Source organism: Staurois parvus, unplaced genomic scaffold (genome assembly GCF_062004578.1).
Source record: "Staurois parvus isolate SC_StPar_1 unplaced genomic scaffold, SC_StPar_1.0 ptg000173l, whole genome shotgun sequence".
Classification (NCBI taxonomy): domain Eukaryota; kingdom Metazoa; phylum Chordata; class Amphibia; order Anura; family Ranidae; genus Staurois; species Staurois parvus.
The window spans coordinates 771,566-786,189 of NW_028317969.1; the positions used below are offsets into that span (position 1 = coordinate 771,566).

Consider the following 14,624-nt stretch of genomic DNA (forward strand, 5'->3'; position numbering starts at 1 on the left):
CAGCGGGGAGGATTCCTTTATCCACCTCAAATGTGTGGATAGGGAAATTTGTTCAGTTTTTTTTTTCATTCAGCCCGCTGGCTAAATGAAAAAAGGTGAGCCATATGCGGCCAGTTTAAGGGCTCATTCACATCGCAACATACATATGCAAGCACAGAAAATGCATGTTTATTCACGCACATTAACGCATGCTGAAAAGTGGTTTTCAATGCATTGAACTGTGTATTACTGCATGTTAAACTGTGTTTTTAAATGCAGTTTTTCTGTATAGGCAACATCAAGGGTCAAAATACAATTTGTTTTCTTGTATTTTGATAGGCATGTTGTATTGCTTTGATTTGTTTTGGCACACAGCAAGTCTGCATTATTCCTTAATGCACATCAATGCACTTTATAGTGTGAACAGGGAACATTGAGATCAAATGGTTTTTCAGTGTCCTTGCAATCAGCCCCAGTTGATCAATGCAGATCAATACACTTGATGTAAACAAGCACCTAACCCTAACCACTTGACCTCCGGAAGATTTTCCCCCCTTTATGAGCAGGCCATTTTTTTGCGATACAGAGCTATGTTACTTTAACTGACAATTACGCGGTCATGCAATACTGTACATAAATGAATTTTATGTCATTTTTTCCGAAAATTAGAGCTGTCTTTTAGTGGTATTTGATCACTTGATCACTTCTGCATTTTTTTATTTTTTGCACTATAAATGAAAAAAACAACATTTAAAAAAAAAAAAAAAACAGTATTTTTTACGTTCTGCTATAAATCATATCCAATAAATAAATTGAAAAAAAATCTAATTTCTTCATAAATTTAGGCCAAAATGTATTCTGCTACATATTTTTAGTAAAAATAAATCCCAATAAGCGTATATTGATTGGTTTGCACAAAAGTTATAGTGTCTACAAATGGCGGTATATATACTGGAATTTTCTTTAAACTAGTAACATATAGCGGGATTTTGATATTGCGGTGGACAGTATGACTGTATGTTAACCACTTCATGTCCGGACACTTTTACCCCCTTCCTGTCCAGGCCAATTTTCAGCTTTCAGTGCTGTCGCACTTTGAATGACAAATGCGTGGTCATGCAACACTGTGCCCATACGATTTTTTTAGCATTTTTTTGAGACAGATACAACTTTCTTTTGGTGGTATTTATTCACAACTGGGATTTTTTTTTTGCTATATAAATGAAAAAGTCCAAAAATTTTGAACAAAAGTGTTTTTCTTATAACATTTTGCAAATAAATAATACTTCATAAATCTTGGCCAAAATTTAATTTTACATTTTTATTTTATTTTTTATATTATTATTTATGTTTTTTTTTTTAACATACTGTCACCCTAGCAGTACAGTGTCACCATAGTGATACTGTACTACTTGTGGGGGTGATGAAGATCTCTTTTTTTTTTTACACAGAAATAAAGGCTGTAAAAGCAATTATTTCTCCTTCTCTCTGGATGCATTCTTGCAGCGATTGAGAAATACTGTGAGAGCTGTGATTGGTCACAGTTTGTCACATGGTATAAGGCTGTTGTGAATATCCTTGTACCATGTGACCTCTGTGATCATTCACAGATTTCAAAGGTAGTAAGCAATGATGTCAAAGTGACATCTTGCTTACACCTATTCATGTGATCACTGATTGGCCAATCAGTGAACACATGATCGGGACTTCACACAGAGGTCCCGTACAGCGATCAGGAGGACACAGCGGGCACCGGATCGTGGTGCCGCGCACTCCCAGGGAGCACGTACAAGCCAAAATGGTGGACGCCATTTATGAATGGCAACCCGCCCCTGCACTGCCACCATCCGGCCATTTATATACAGCGGCCGGACAGGAAGTGGTTAATTACACTGGCTGGGAAGGGGTTAAACATCTAGGGCGTTCAAAGGGTTACTTGTGTGCCTAGCAGTGTTTTTGTGTACAGTGTGTGCTGTTTTTACTAGACAATCTGCTAGATTTTGTTCCCTGAATAAAATCTAGCAGATTGTTGTTGACATAACACAGCTCTGCCTTGTTTATATGGCTTTGTTCTGTCAGTCTTCTTTGAGATCAACAGGTGCCCACACTCATCCATTGTCCGGCACCTGTTGATCGGCTTCTGTTGTGTCCAATCACGGCAGGAGCAGCGCTCTGGCAGAAAGTGCTTGCCCCTCAGTGGCGGAAGTGCAAAATCACATTTACATACGTGATTTTGCACAGAATGTCGGCCCTGTAGCAGTAAATCTGCTATAGGGCGGACCTCAAGTGGCTAACTATAACCCTAATCCTTTGTTTATAAACAAAATCATGTGATCCAAGTGCCAGAGCTGAAGGTTGATCAATGGCTAAAGCAGACCATACATTATTCAATTTTCTTTCCTTCCACCAGGGGTGGAAATACAACCAGCCTACATATAGATGGGTCCAAATTCAACTGGTTCCTGCTGAACCAGCTGAATTTCAATCTGTCTATGGCTGCCTTTACTGGTGGTTAACAAAGCCATATCAGTGACAGCTGTATCTGTATCTCTGTCTATGTGCCAGCTCTGTATATATAATAACAGTAGGTGGGATAATCATTATGACTTACGCAATCCTGTGGATTCCATTCGTGAAGCCGTATTCACTGTGTCTCCAAACAGACAGTAACGAGGCATAGTAAGGCCCACAACTCCAGCTACACATGGCCCTTTAAGAACAAAAAAAAAGTTGTGATATTGAAATTTTAAAGCTAATTTCTATTATTGGTGGGCAACCATAAGGCTGCATCAGTAAAGAGAAAACATGGCCTCCTCCAAGTACATCAAAACACAAGTACAGCCAGACTCTGCCACTATGTGGCATATTGGAAGAACATTACAATAGATGAAATTTCAATAACTACAATCTCATATTTATTTTATTTCAGGTACTTATATAGCACTGTCAATTTATGCAGCACTTTACATATATATATATATATATAAATATATATAGTAGTGGTGCACCGAAGTGAAAATTCTGATGCCGAAACTGAAAATTCAAGATGCACTTGGCCGAAAACCGGAACCGCAATGTGCAGTTTTTAAACAATAATATATATCTTTTATTAAAAAAAACACTTTGATTAAAAAAACAAAACAAAACACAATATATACCCCAATCTTTTGGTAAAATATGAAAGAGGATGTTATGGCGAGTAAATAGATACCCAACATGTCATGCTTTAAAATTGTGCACGCTCGTGGAATGGTGTCAAACTGCGGTACTTAAAAATCTCCATGGGTGATGCTTTAAAAATGTTTACAGGTTAGCAGTGTAAAGTTACAGAGGAGGTCTAGTGCTAGAATTATTGCTCTTGCTCTGACGTTTGTGGCGATACCTCACATGTGTGGTTTGAACACAGTTTACAAATGAGGGCATGGCCTACATATGCGTTCACCACTACGTGTGAGCATGGGGGGACGGAGGCACATTAAACTTTTTTTTTTTTTTTATTTTATTTTTTTTTTTTTTTTGCACTGTCCCTTTAAAAAAAATGTTAATCACTTTATTCTTATCACAAGGAATGCATATATCCCTTGTGCTAGATATAATTAGTGACAGGTCCTGTTTATGGAGAGATATGGGGTCAATAAAACCCCACATCTCTTCTCTGCAATGCAAAGCATTAGATCGAAAAAAGCATTGATTATTATTATTAATATACAGGATTTATATAGCGCCAACAGTTTGCTCAGCGCTTTACAATATAAGGGAGACAATACAGCAACAATACAGTTCAACACAAGAGGGATTTGAGGGCCCTGCTGCTTGGAGCTTACAATCTAAGGAGGGGCTAGTGGTACAAAAGGTAGTAACTGTGGGGGATGGACTGGTTGGAAGAGTAGAAGATTCCAGTGTTAGCTGAGGGCAGGATAGGCTTCCCTGAAGAGAAAGATTTTCAGAGATCGCCTAAAAGTGAGCAGAGTAGCCAACAGTCTGATAAATTGGGGTAGAGCGTTCCAGAGGATGGGGTAAGCTCTGGAGAAGTCCTTGAGATGAGCATGGGAGGAAGAAACAAGGGAGCTAGAGAGTAGGAGGTCGTGCGAGGAGTGGAGAGTACGGTTTGAGTGATATTTGGAGACAAGATTGGTGATGTAATTTGGGGCAGAGTTATAAATGGCTTTATACGTAATTATTAATGTTTTGAATTTTATCCGTTGGGCAATGGGAAGCCAGTGGAGGGATTGGCAGAGAGGGGTGGAGGACACTGAGTGGAGGTCAGTGGAGGGATTGGCAGAGAGGGGTGGCAGATTCAGAACGGTTAGTAAGGTGGATGAGTCTGGCAGCAGCATTCATGATGGACTGAAGAGGGGATAGCCTGCGATGAGGTCGGCCAATGAGGAGGGAGTTACAGTAGTCAAGACGAGAGATATGAAGGGAGTGAATAAGTTGCTTAGTGGTTTCCGAGGTTAGGAACGGTCGTATCTTGGAGATGTTGCGGAGGTGAAGTCTACAAGATTTGGACAGGGATTGGATTTAGGGGTGAAAGGACAGATGGGAGTCTAGGATTACACCTAGTACTCTGGCATGAGGTGAGGGACTAATGATTGTGTTATTGATCTTGATGGAGAAGTCAGGGGAGGGGGCACGGGCTGGGGGAAAAACTAAGAGCTCAGTTTTGGAAAGATTGAGTTTGCGGAAGTGGAGTGACATCCATGCCGATATGTCATTGATCTAGTGTTTTCAATAAAAAAATGTCTGGAAACGGAAGTGACATAACTCCCGTCCTCCAAGGGCATAGAGATGAGTGGAGGCCATCTTTCCTTCACTAATCTCTATGCCCAGCGCTGGGATCGTTCAATGGTTTCTGAGGTAAGTCTCAGAACTACCAAGCGGTGGCCAGTGGCGAGCAGGTGGCGGCAAGGGGTGGCTTTTTTTGGCACCTGTATTGGTGCTTTTTTTCATATCTGCCAACGACCGACAGGGTTGTTTTTGGCCAAAACGTTTCGGCCAACGAAATTTCGGTGCATCTCTAATATATAGTTAATTCACATCACTCTCTAACCCTCAAGGGGTGTACAATCTAAGGTCCCTAACTCACATTCATACATACACATACTAGGGACAATTTATACAGGAGTCAATTCACCTACCGGCATGTCTTTGGAGTGTGGAAGGAAACCGGAGTACCCAGAGGAAACCCATGCAGACCATATAAACTCCAGGCAGGTGGAGCCATGGTTGGGATTCAAACCAATGACCCTAGTACTGCCAGGAGGAAGTGCTAACCATTTAGCCACTGTGCTGCCATATGATCTTTATCATATCAATGTAAATTGTAATATTTTTAAATTGGCATGTAAATCCGTGATACTTGTGAGCTACTATGGTATATGTGCATAAATATCTTATTAAGTGAGTGAAATGTAAATTATTAAATGTAAATGAGTAAATAAATGCATAAAAAAACATAAGTGGGTCGTCAACACCTCACACATACTCATACAAGTGTGTCACTATAATCAGAAATAAATATGCAAAACGTGTCGCGCTCCACTAATATTAAATATGATATTTACACTGAAATATAAAGAGACCCCCTAGAGGAAAAAGGGATTACTCCATCCATCCATCCGGCTCCAGGAAAGCAGGCCTCTGGGAAACAGTGAGACCCCCTGCTGGAAAAAGGCAAACACTCCACTCATCCATCTATCCATCTAGGACAGGGATATATATGTCCACTCATCCCTAAGTCCTTTTAAAGCAGTGGTTCTCAACCTTTCTAACGCCGCGACCCCTTAATACAGTTCCTCATGTTGTGGTGACCCCCAACCATAAAATTATTTTCGTTGCTACTTCAGAACTGTAATTTTGCAGTGGGAGGAATAGTGCCCCATCATTGGTATCAGTGGGAGGAATAGTGCCCCATCATTGGTATCAGTGGGAGGAATAGTGCCCCATCATTGGTGTCAGTGGGAGGAATAGTGTCCCGCCATTGGTGTCAGCGGGAGGAATAGTGCCCCATCATTGGTATCAGTGGGAGGAATAGTGCTCCATCATTGGTGTCAATGGGAGGAATAGTGCCCCATCATTGGTATCAGTGGGAGGAATAGTGTCCCATCATTGGTGTCAGTGGGAGGAATAGTGTCCCATCATTGGTGCCAGTGGGAGGAATAGTGCCCCATCATTGGTGTCAGTGGGAGGAATAGTGTCCCGCCATTGGTGTCAGCGGGAGGAATAGTGCCCCATCATTGGTATCAGCGGGAGGAATAGTGCTCCATCATTGGTGTCAGTGGGAGGAATAGTGTCCCATCATTGGTGTCAGTGGGAGGAATAGTGTCCCATCATTGGTGTCAGTGGGAGGAATAGTGCCCCATCGTTGGTGTCAGTGGGGGGAGGAATAGTGCCCCATCGTTGGTGTCAGTGGGGGGAGGAATAGTGCCCCATCGTTGGTGTCAGTGGGGGGAGGAATAGTGCCCCATCGTTGGTGTCAGTGGGGGGAGGAATAGTGCCCCATCGTTGGTGTCAGTGGGGGGAGGAATAGTGCCCCATCGTTGGTGTCAGTGGGGGGAGGAATAGTGCCCCATCGTTGGTGTCAGTGGGGGGAGGAATAGTGCCCCATCGTTGGTGTCAGTGGGGGGAGGAATAGTGCCCCATCGTTGGAGTCAGTGGGGGGAGGAATAGTGCCCCATCGTTGGTGTCAGTGGGGGGAGGAATAGTGCCCCATCGTTGGTGTCAGTGGGGGGAGGAATAGTGCCCCATCGTTGGTGTCAGTGGGGGGAGGAATAGTGCCTATCGTTGGTGTCAGGGGGGGGAGGAATAGTGCCTATCATTGGTGTCAGTAGGGGGAGGAATAGTGCCTATCATTGGTGCCAGTGGGAGGAATAGTGCCCCATCGTTGGTGTCAGTGGGGGGAGGAATAGTGCCCCATCGTTGGTGTCAGTGGGGGGAGGAATAGTGCCCCATCGTTGGTGTCAGTGGGGGGAGGAATAGTGCCCCATCGTTGGTGTCAGTGGGGGGAGGAATAGTGCCCCATCGTTGGTGTCAGTGGGGGGAGGAATAGTGCCCCATCGTTGGTGTCAGTGGGGGGAGGAATAGTGCCCCATCGTTGGTGTCAGTGGGGGGAGGAATAGTGCCCCATCGTTGGTGTCAGTGGGGGGAGGAATAGTGCCCCATCGTTGGTGTCAGTGGGGGGAGGAATAGTGCCCCATCGTTGGTGTCAGTGGGAGGAATAGTGCCCCATCGTTGGTGTCAGTGGGAGGAATAGTGCCTATCATTGGTGTCAGTGGGGGGAGGAATAGTGCCCCATCGTTGGTGTCAGTGGGGGGAGGAATAGTGCCCCATCGTTGGTGTCAGTGGGGGGAGGAATAGTGCCCCATCGTTGGTATTAGTGACACAAATGATGGGGCACTATTCCTCCCACTGACACCAATGATACTTACCTTGCTGACCCCTGCTCCAGCCTGGGCTCGCTCTCTCCCTCTCCCATCTACAGCCTGCAGAAGCAAAATTTGCACTTACCTGTCAGCTGTCTTCCTTCTCTGGCCTCTCTCCTCTTCACTCGGTCCTGCAGCTCCCTCGATCTTCTTCGATCTGCGCGCTCTGCCGCTCGGCTCCTCCTCTCCAAGCTCCACCTCCTCGCCGGTGATTGGCCGCCTGTGTGCCTCTCCTGAGCTACAGTTCCGGTGGCCAATCAGCGGCGAGGAGGCGGAGCTGTTGAGTGATCCCGGAGGTGTGGCCAGGTTACAGGGGCAGCATATCATCCCGCCCACAGATCGCGAGACAGAGCAGTGGTGTCTCGGTTCCTAAGACCATCGGAAATATGTTTTCCGATGGTCTTAGGCGACCCCTGGGAAATGGTCGTTCGACCCCCAAAGGGGTCGCGACCCCCAGGTTGAGAACCGCTGTTTTAAAGGGACACAAGCTGTATTTGACCTCACTTAACGGTTTGGTCATATACGTCAGATATATATAGATATATATAGATATATATATATATACATGCATACATATACTTCACAAAGGTGAAGGAGCACACAAGTTTTTGTGGACTTTTTTATATAACATTTTTTATATATAACATTTTTTTTACATTATTTTTAGATTTCATATTATTTATTTTTCACTAGTGAATAACACAAGTCACGGATTGTTTCTGTAAATAAGCACGCAGGATTGCAATTTAAAGCTGGACTCTCTTTTGCTACTTAAATCATTTTAGATGATATATATTAATCCGATGTTTATATTTCAGTGTAAATATCATATTTAATATTATTGGAGCGCGACACGTTTTTCATATTTATTTCTGATTTTTAAATTGGCACCTTTAACAAAAATAATACCTAGAAAACTTGCCATGAAGATCCTAGTTCAAATACTTTCTGTTATGGGGTGACAACGCTCTGCCTTTATCTCCAAATTGCTTTTCTGTGTTGTCATGTTCACTTCCAGTGAAGACAAGAAGCAGAGGTGTTGATGCTCACTGCAAAGGTATGGTCTATCAGGAAGCTACCTTGAGAGATCTCACGCAGGTTCATGTAAATAGGAAGTGGCTGCAAAGAGGCCACAAGAGATCTGCAGCTCTGAGATGTAAAGAGAAAACTTACCATAGCTCCCCTTTTTTTTCCTGAGTGGCCTGGGGTGTGTCAAAGTCTTCTTCAGCCTGTCATCCCACAAATGCTCCATATCCTACCCCGATGTCACCACGGCTCTGTGCTGCTGGTTGCCAAATGTCAAATGGCAGCACAGAGGATATGGATGCAGCAGCAGCAGAGAGTAATCCCGATAAACATATCACAAACCCAGGGGCGGACTGACAACTTAAGGGGCCCCCAGGCAATAGGGGATCACGGGGCTCCTGTGTCCTTGCCCACACTCAAAGGACACCCAAAAAAGCCTATAAAAGGTACCAGGGGCATTTCATGGGGCCCCCTAATGACCCTGGGCCCTCGGGCAGTGCCCGAGTGCTCGAATGGTCAGTCCGCTCCTGCACAAACCCATATCCTTTGGTACATTTATTATTTTTATTCCCCTTCCATTAATAGACATGGTGACAGTATCTCATTAAAATGTGTCTCCAGCAGTTCTGTACAGAATGGGGAAGGGTTAGACCCTCCATCGGGTGTTCATCACAGTCTGTGTCCCTGCTGGGGAGATTCAGCCCCTCTATTTGTCCTTGGGGCCATTGTTGCTGAGACTGAAATTGAGGAAAAATCCAATATTAGTTGAGTTGTCACCGGAACAAATTCCAGTGGGGACACGTGTTGCAATGACAGCTGTCAAAAGCTAGGTTCACGCTAGCCAATGCTCTGAAAAGCTAAGTAGACTCTGAATGCATTTTTTTTTTTGCAAATGGCAATTTATAATAATAGGGCTAATGCAACGCAACAGCAAGCTAAGTGTTTGGCTTGCGCTTAAAGGGTAACTCCACTTTCGTGGGAAGAAAAATTAGCAAATTAAAAAAAACATATTATAGCATTTATAATTGCGACTCAAGTCTTATTGTAATGAAATGTTTTTAACCACTTTCCCTTCTGAGGATTTCCCCCCTTCCTGACCAGGCCATTTTTTGCGTTACGGCATTGCGATACTTTAACTGACAATTACGCGGTCATGCAACTCTGCACCGAAATGAAATTGATGTCCTTTTTTTCCCACGAATAGAGCTTTCTTTCAATGGTATTTTATTGCCTGTACGTTTTTTATTTTTTGCACTATAAAAACAAAAACCCGACAATTTTGCAAAAAAAACAATATTTTTGACTTTTTGCTATTAAACATGTCCAGTAAAAATTTTTTTTAAAAATCGAATTGCGTCATAAATTTAGGCCAAAATGTATTCTGCGACATGTCTTTGCTACAAAAAAATCCCAATACATGCAAATTAATTGGTTTACATGAAAGTTATAGCGTTTACAAATGGCGGTATAGATACTGGAATTTTTTTTTTTTTTGTTTAATTTTTACTAGTAATGGCGGTGATCAGCGACTTATAGCGGGACTGCTGTGGGAATTCTGACACTGGGGAGAACTGACTTGGTGTCACTGACATCCCCAGTGCTGATATCAGTGCTGATAAAAAGCATTGGCACTGTACTGGCACTTTTTCTACTAGTAATGGTGGTGATCAGCGACTTATAGCGGGACTGCAACAAACATTCTGACACTGGGGGGGAACTGACTTGGTGTCACCAGGGGCGGACTGACAACTCATGGGGCACCTGGGCAATAGGGGATCATGGGGCCCCTGTGTCCTTGCACAAACTCAAAAAAGCCTATGAAAAAGGTACTAGGGGCATCTCATGGGGCCCCCTACTGACCCCGGGCCCTCGGGCAGTGCCTGAGTTTCCAAATGGTCAGTCCGCCCCTGGATGTCACTGACATCCCCAGTGACTCCAATACAGAGATTAGTGCTAAAAAACAGCACTGACACTGTATTAATGACACTGGACAGGATGGGGTTAACATGAGGGGCTATCAAAGTGTTAACTGTGTACAGGGAGTGTTTTACTAGGGGGCAGTGTGTTGGTGCTTCACTGTAATCACACTGCTCTGGATGGTTGTGCTGCGCACGGGGGGGGGGGGGGGGTGATAAAACCACAGCTCAGCCACTTGTTTTTACTAAGTAGGATTATCAACATTAGATAGATAACATAAATTAATACACGTATATATAAAATAATAAATAAATAAATGGACTGTAAGTAGCTTGTAAATGCTCATTACTGAAAAGCTGGGAAGAACAACATGAAACAAGCTGGATGAATGTTTCTCAGACAGGATCCCAATCAAGGTTAGATTTGAAGATATACATGGTTTGGACATAACATTATGACCACTCTCAAGTAAAGTATAAAACATCATCTTGTTACAATGCCATTTGAAAGTGGGTGGGATATATTAAGCAGCAAGTGAACATGTTGTCCCTGAAGTTGATGTGTTGAATGCTGAGAAAATGAGCAAACGTAAGGATTTGAGTGACTTTCACAAGGGCCAAATTGTAATGGCTAGACGGCTTGGTCAAAGCAACTCCAAAATTGCAGTTCTTATGGGGTGTTCTCAGCCTGTAGTGGTCAGGACCGACCAACAGTGGTCCAAGGAAGGAGAACCGGTGAATCGATGACAGGGTCATGGGTGGCTCATTAACCATTTCAATACCGGGCAATTTTACCCCCTTCCTGCCCAGGCCATTTTTAAGGTTTCAGCGCTCTCACACTTTGAATGACAATTGCGCGGTCATACAACATTGTACCCAAACTAAAATTTTATCATTTTCTTCACACAACTAGAGCTTTCTTTTGGTGGTATTTAATCACCACTGGGGTTTTTATTTTTTGCTAAATTAACAAAAAAAGACCAAAAATTTTGAAAAAAAAACCCACGTTTTTCTTTGTTTCTGTTATAAAAGTTTACAAATAAATAATTGTTCTTCATAAATTTAGGCCGAGATGTATTCTGCTACATGTCTTTGGTGAAAATAACCCAAATTAGGATGTATTTTTTAGTTTGTAGGAAAGTTATAGAGTTCACAAACTATGGTATAGATCTGAAAATTGATCAATCCTGAAGTACTGACAGCCAATCTCATTTCTTGAGGTCCAAGAATGTCAGAACAGTACAGATATCCCCCAAATGACCCCTTTTTGCAGAGTAGACAGTCCGACGTACTTCATAAGAGGCATGGCGAGTTTTTTGAAGTTGTATTTTTTTTGTGATAATTTTTCGGAAAATGAAAAAAATTAGTTTCACTATTTTTTTTTACATACTGTCAGCAGTGCAGTACAGCGTCATCATATAATTGGCATGGCGGTGAACAGGGACACTGACTGATGACAGCATGAAAAAAAAAAATATATATATTTTTTTAATTTGTTTTAATTTTTTTATTATTTTTAATTTTTTATTACATTTTTTAAAAAAAATTTTAAGGTTTTATTTTCATATTTTACTATGACCAAAGTAGTACAATGTTACCATAGTAACATTGTACTACTTTGGGGAAGTGATCAGTATTTTTTTTTTTACACAAACGGCTATAGGTTGGGCGGCTATTGGTTAATGCATGTGGGGAGCAAAGTTCTGTTCCAATAGAGGAGCTACTATAGCCCAGATTGCTGAAAAAGTTAATGCTGTTTCTGATAGGAAGGTGTCAGAAAACACAGGACATCGCAGTTTGCTGTGTATGGGGTTGTGTAGCCACAGACTGGTCAGGGTGTCCATTCTGACCCATGTCTACAGCCAAAAGCGCCCACAATGGACACGTGAGCATCAGAACCACGGAACAGTGGGAGAAGGTGGCCTAGTCTGATGAATTGAAGAATGGATTGCAGAACAAAACAATGAGTTTGAGGTTTTGATTTGGCCTCCAAATTCTCCAGATCTCAATCCAGTTGTGCATCTGTGGGATGTACTGGAAAAACAAGTCTAATCCATGGAGGCCCCACCTTGCAACTTACAGGACCTAAAGGATCTGCTACTGACAGCTTGGTTCCAGATACCACAGCATACCTTCAGGGATCTAGTGGAGTCCATGCCTCGATGGGTTATGGTGGGTGGTCATAATGTTATGGCTGATCGGTGTATAAGAAATCAAAGCCCAGCACAGCCTGACACTATACCTCTATCAGCTACTGAAGGGGTGCAGTTTACAGGGGAAAATAAAAATGAAAATGACCTTCAAAAGAAGGATGTTTGATCCTATCCATGGATTGGATCTGGGGATTGGGGAGCATAATGGATCGGAGTCCTCAATCCGCAGATCCGAACCATCCTGTGGGGATCGTCAGCATGCAACCTATACAGGGTGACCCCGGACCCGCTCCACGAAAAGGTAAGTTGTAAAGAAAGCCGACAAACCCCGCATCCATCGTCGACTTGCTTTACAACTTACCTTTTCGTGGAGCGGGTCCGGTGTCACCCCGTGCGGTCGGTGTCACCCAGTGCAGTTCGCACCCCCCCACCTGCCTTGGGACACCACTAGCTCTATGTTTGGGATCAAACATCCTTCTTTTGAAGGTCATTTTCATTTTTATTTTCCCCTGTAAACTGCAGCCCTGCAGTAGCTGATAGAGGTATAGTGTCAGGCTGTGCTGGGCATGGATTTCTTATACACCGATCAGCCATAACATTATGACCACCCACCATAACCCATCGAGGCATGGACTCCACTAGACCCCTGAAGATATGCTGTAATTGTAAAGAAAGCCGACGACCCCCGCAGAATGGATTGGATCTGCGGATTGAGCATAATGGATCGGAGTTCGATCCATTATGCTCAATCCACAGATCCGATCTATTCTGCGGGGATCTTTGGAGGGGGTGTCACCAAGTGTTACCGCACCGGGTGACACCAACCCTAGGGACGCCCCTGCATAGAGCTGTACTGAAAAACAGAATGGAGGTGTGGATACCTGAGTGCAGACCTATCCTAATCCTGACCGGTACATCAGGCATGTGCCTCATCTGGAAGCTGCCCACAGAACTCAGGATATCTAGTGACATGTTGGCGATCTCTGCCGCGTGCCTGTTTCCGTTCCTCTTGGGAAGACCTGATGCCACCATATAAGCATCACCGATTGTTTCCACCTGTGAAGAGACAAGTTATTATGATGGGATAACATGAGGAAATTAACCCCTTCACGCCTTAGGGTTAAAACAAATCGAAATGCCTAAGCACAATTTTGCAATGTTGACATGTGAATTATACCGCGTTTTTTTCAGGACAAATTGGGCTTTCATTTGGTGGTAAATGGTAATGGATATCTCCTGATTTTTTTTTATTATCAAAGGAACACTGGCCCAAAATAGTAAAAAAAAACTAATATTTTTTTATTTAGCTGCGTGTTTCTTGTTACTAACATAACCTACCACCACAGAACAACCCAAAATAAATTCTTCAGCTCTTGACAATCGCAGCGATACCATATATGTGTATGTTATTTGTTGTTTGTACCTGTAGTGAAGCCCAGAAACAATAGTGCGCGTTTTGTTTTTGGGTTTTTTTTTACCTAAAACACACTGACACAAATTTTTTTTTTAAATCCTGACCTTTGACCCTGACCCAACCACTTACCATGGTACTGAACTAGATCAAACCTTGATCTAGGTATTTTTTCTATATTTTTTCTTTTATTTTTTAATATTTATTTAATTTTATTTTTTATACAAATCTTTTTTTTTTCCCCTCTATGCCAGGAGTTAGAGATATACAATGTATCTATCTCCTCCATTCATAGAGAGAGAAAAAAACAAAGGGTTGGGCTGTACAGTGACTGATCAGAGCCAATCAGAGGCTATCACAGCAATCATGTGACCCAGAATCGGGAGTCTCGGGTCCCGATCATTAGAACGGGACCCGGTGCTCTCAGTGACACCGCGGTCTTTGTGCTGGGAACGCGCTGTGCGGCGTGCTCCCAGCACAAAGACAGGTACACAAATCTGCAGCCCCACGGAAAAAAGCCCAGTTCTGTGATGCCGCATATTTGTGTTACATCAGCATCAAGGGGTTAAGCAGCACAGTGGCTAAATGGTTAGCACTTCCACCTAGCAGTACAAGGGTTGTTGGTTCAAATCCCAACCATGGCACCACCTGCCTGGAGTTTGCATGTTGTGCTTGCATGGGTTTCCTCCGGGTGCTCCAGTTTCCTCCCACACTCTAA

At 43.2% G+C, this 14,624-nt stretch overlaps 1 protein-coding gene across 1 annotated transcript in view; it reads right to left on the reverse strand.

Moving 5' to 3' along the window:
- The window catches only part of LOC149462533 (retinal guanylyl cyclase 2-like), a 170,275-nt gene that overhangs the window by 39,136 nt on the left and 116,515 nt on the right, over window positions 1–14,624 (reverse strand). Inside the window, exons 14-15 of the mRNA XM_089676747.1 lie at window positions 13,377–13,551; window positions 2,591–2,689 (exon numbers count right to left, since the gene is read on the reverse strand). Coding sequence (XP_089532873.1) covers window positions 2,591–2,689; window positions 13,377–13,551 — 274 coding nt within the window. The remainder of the gene's footprint in view (window positions 1–2,590; window positions 2,690–13,376; window positions 13,552–14,624) is intronic.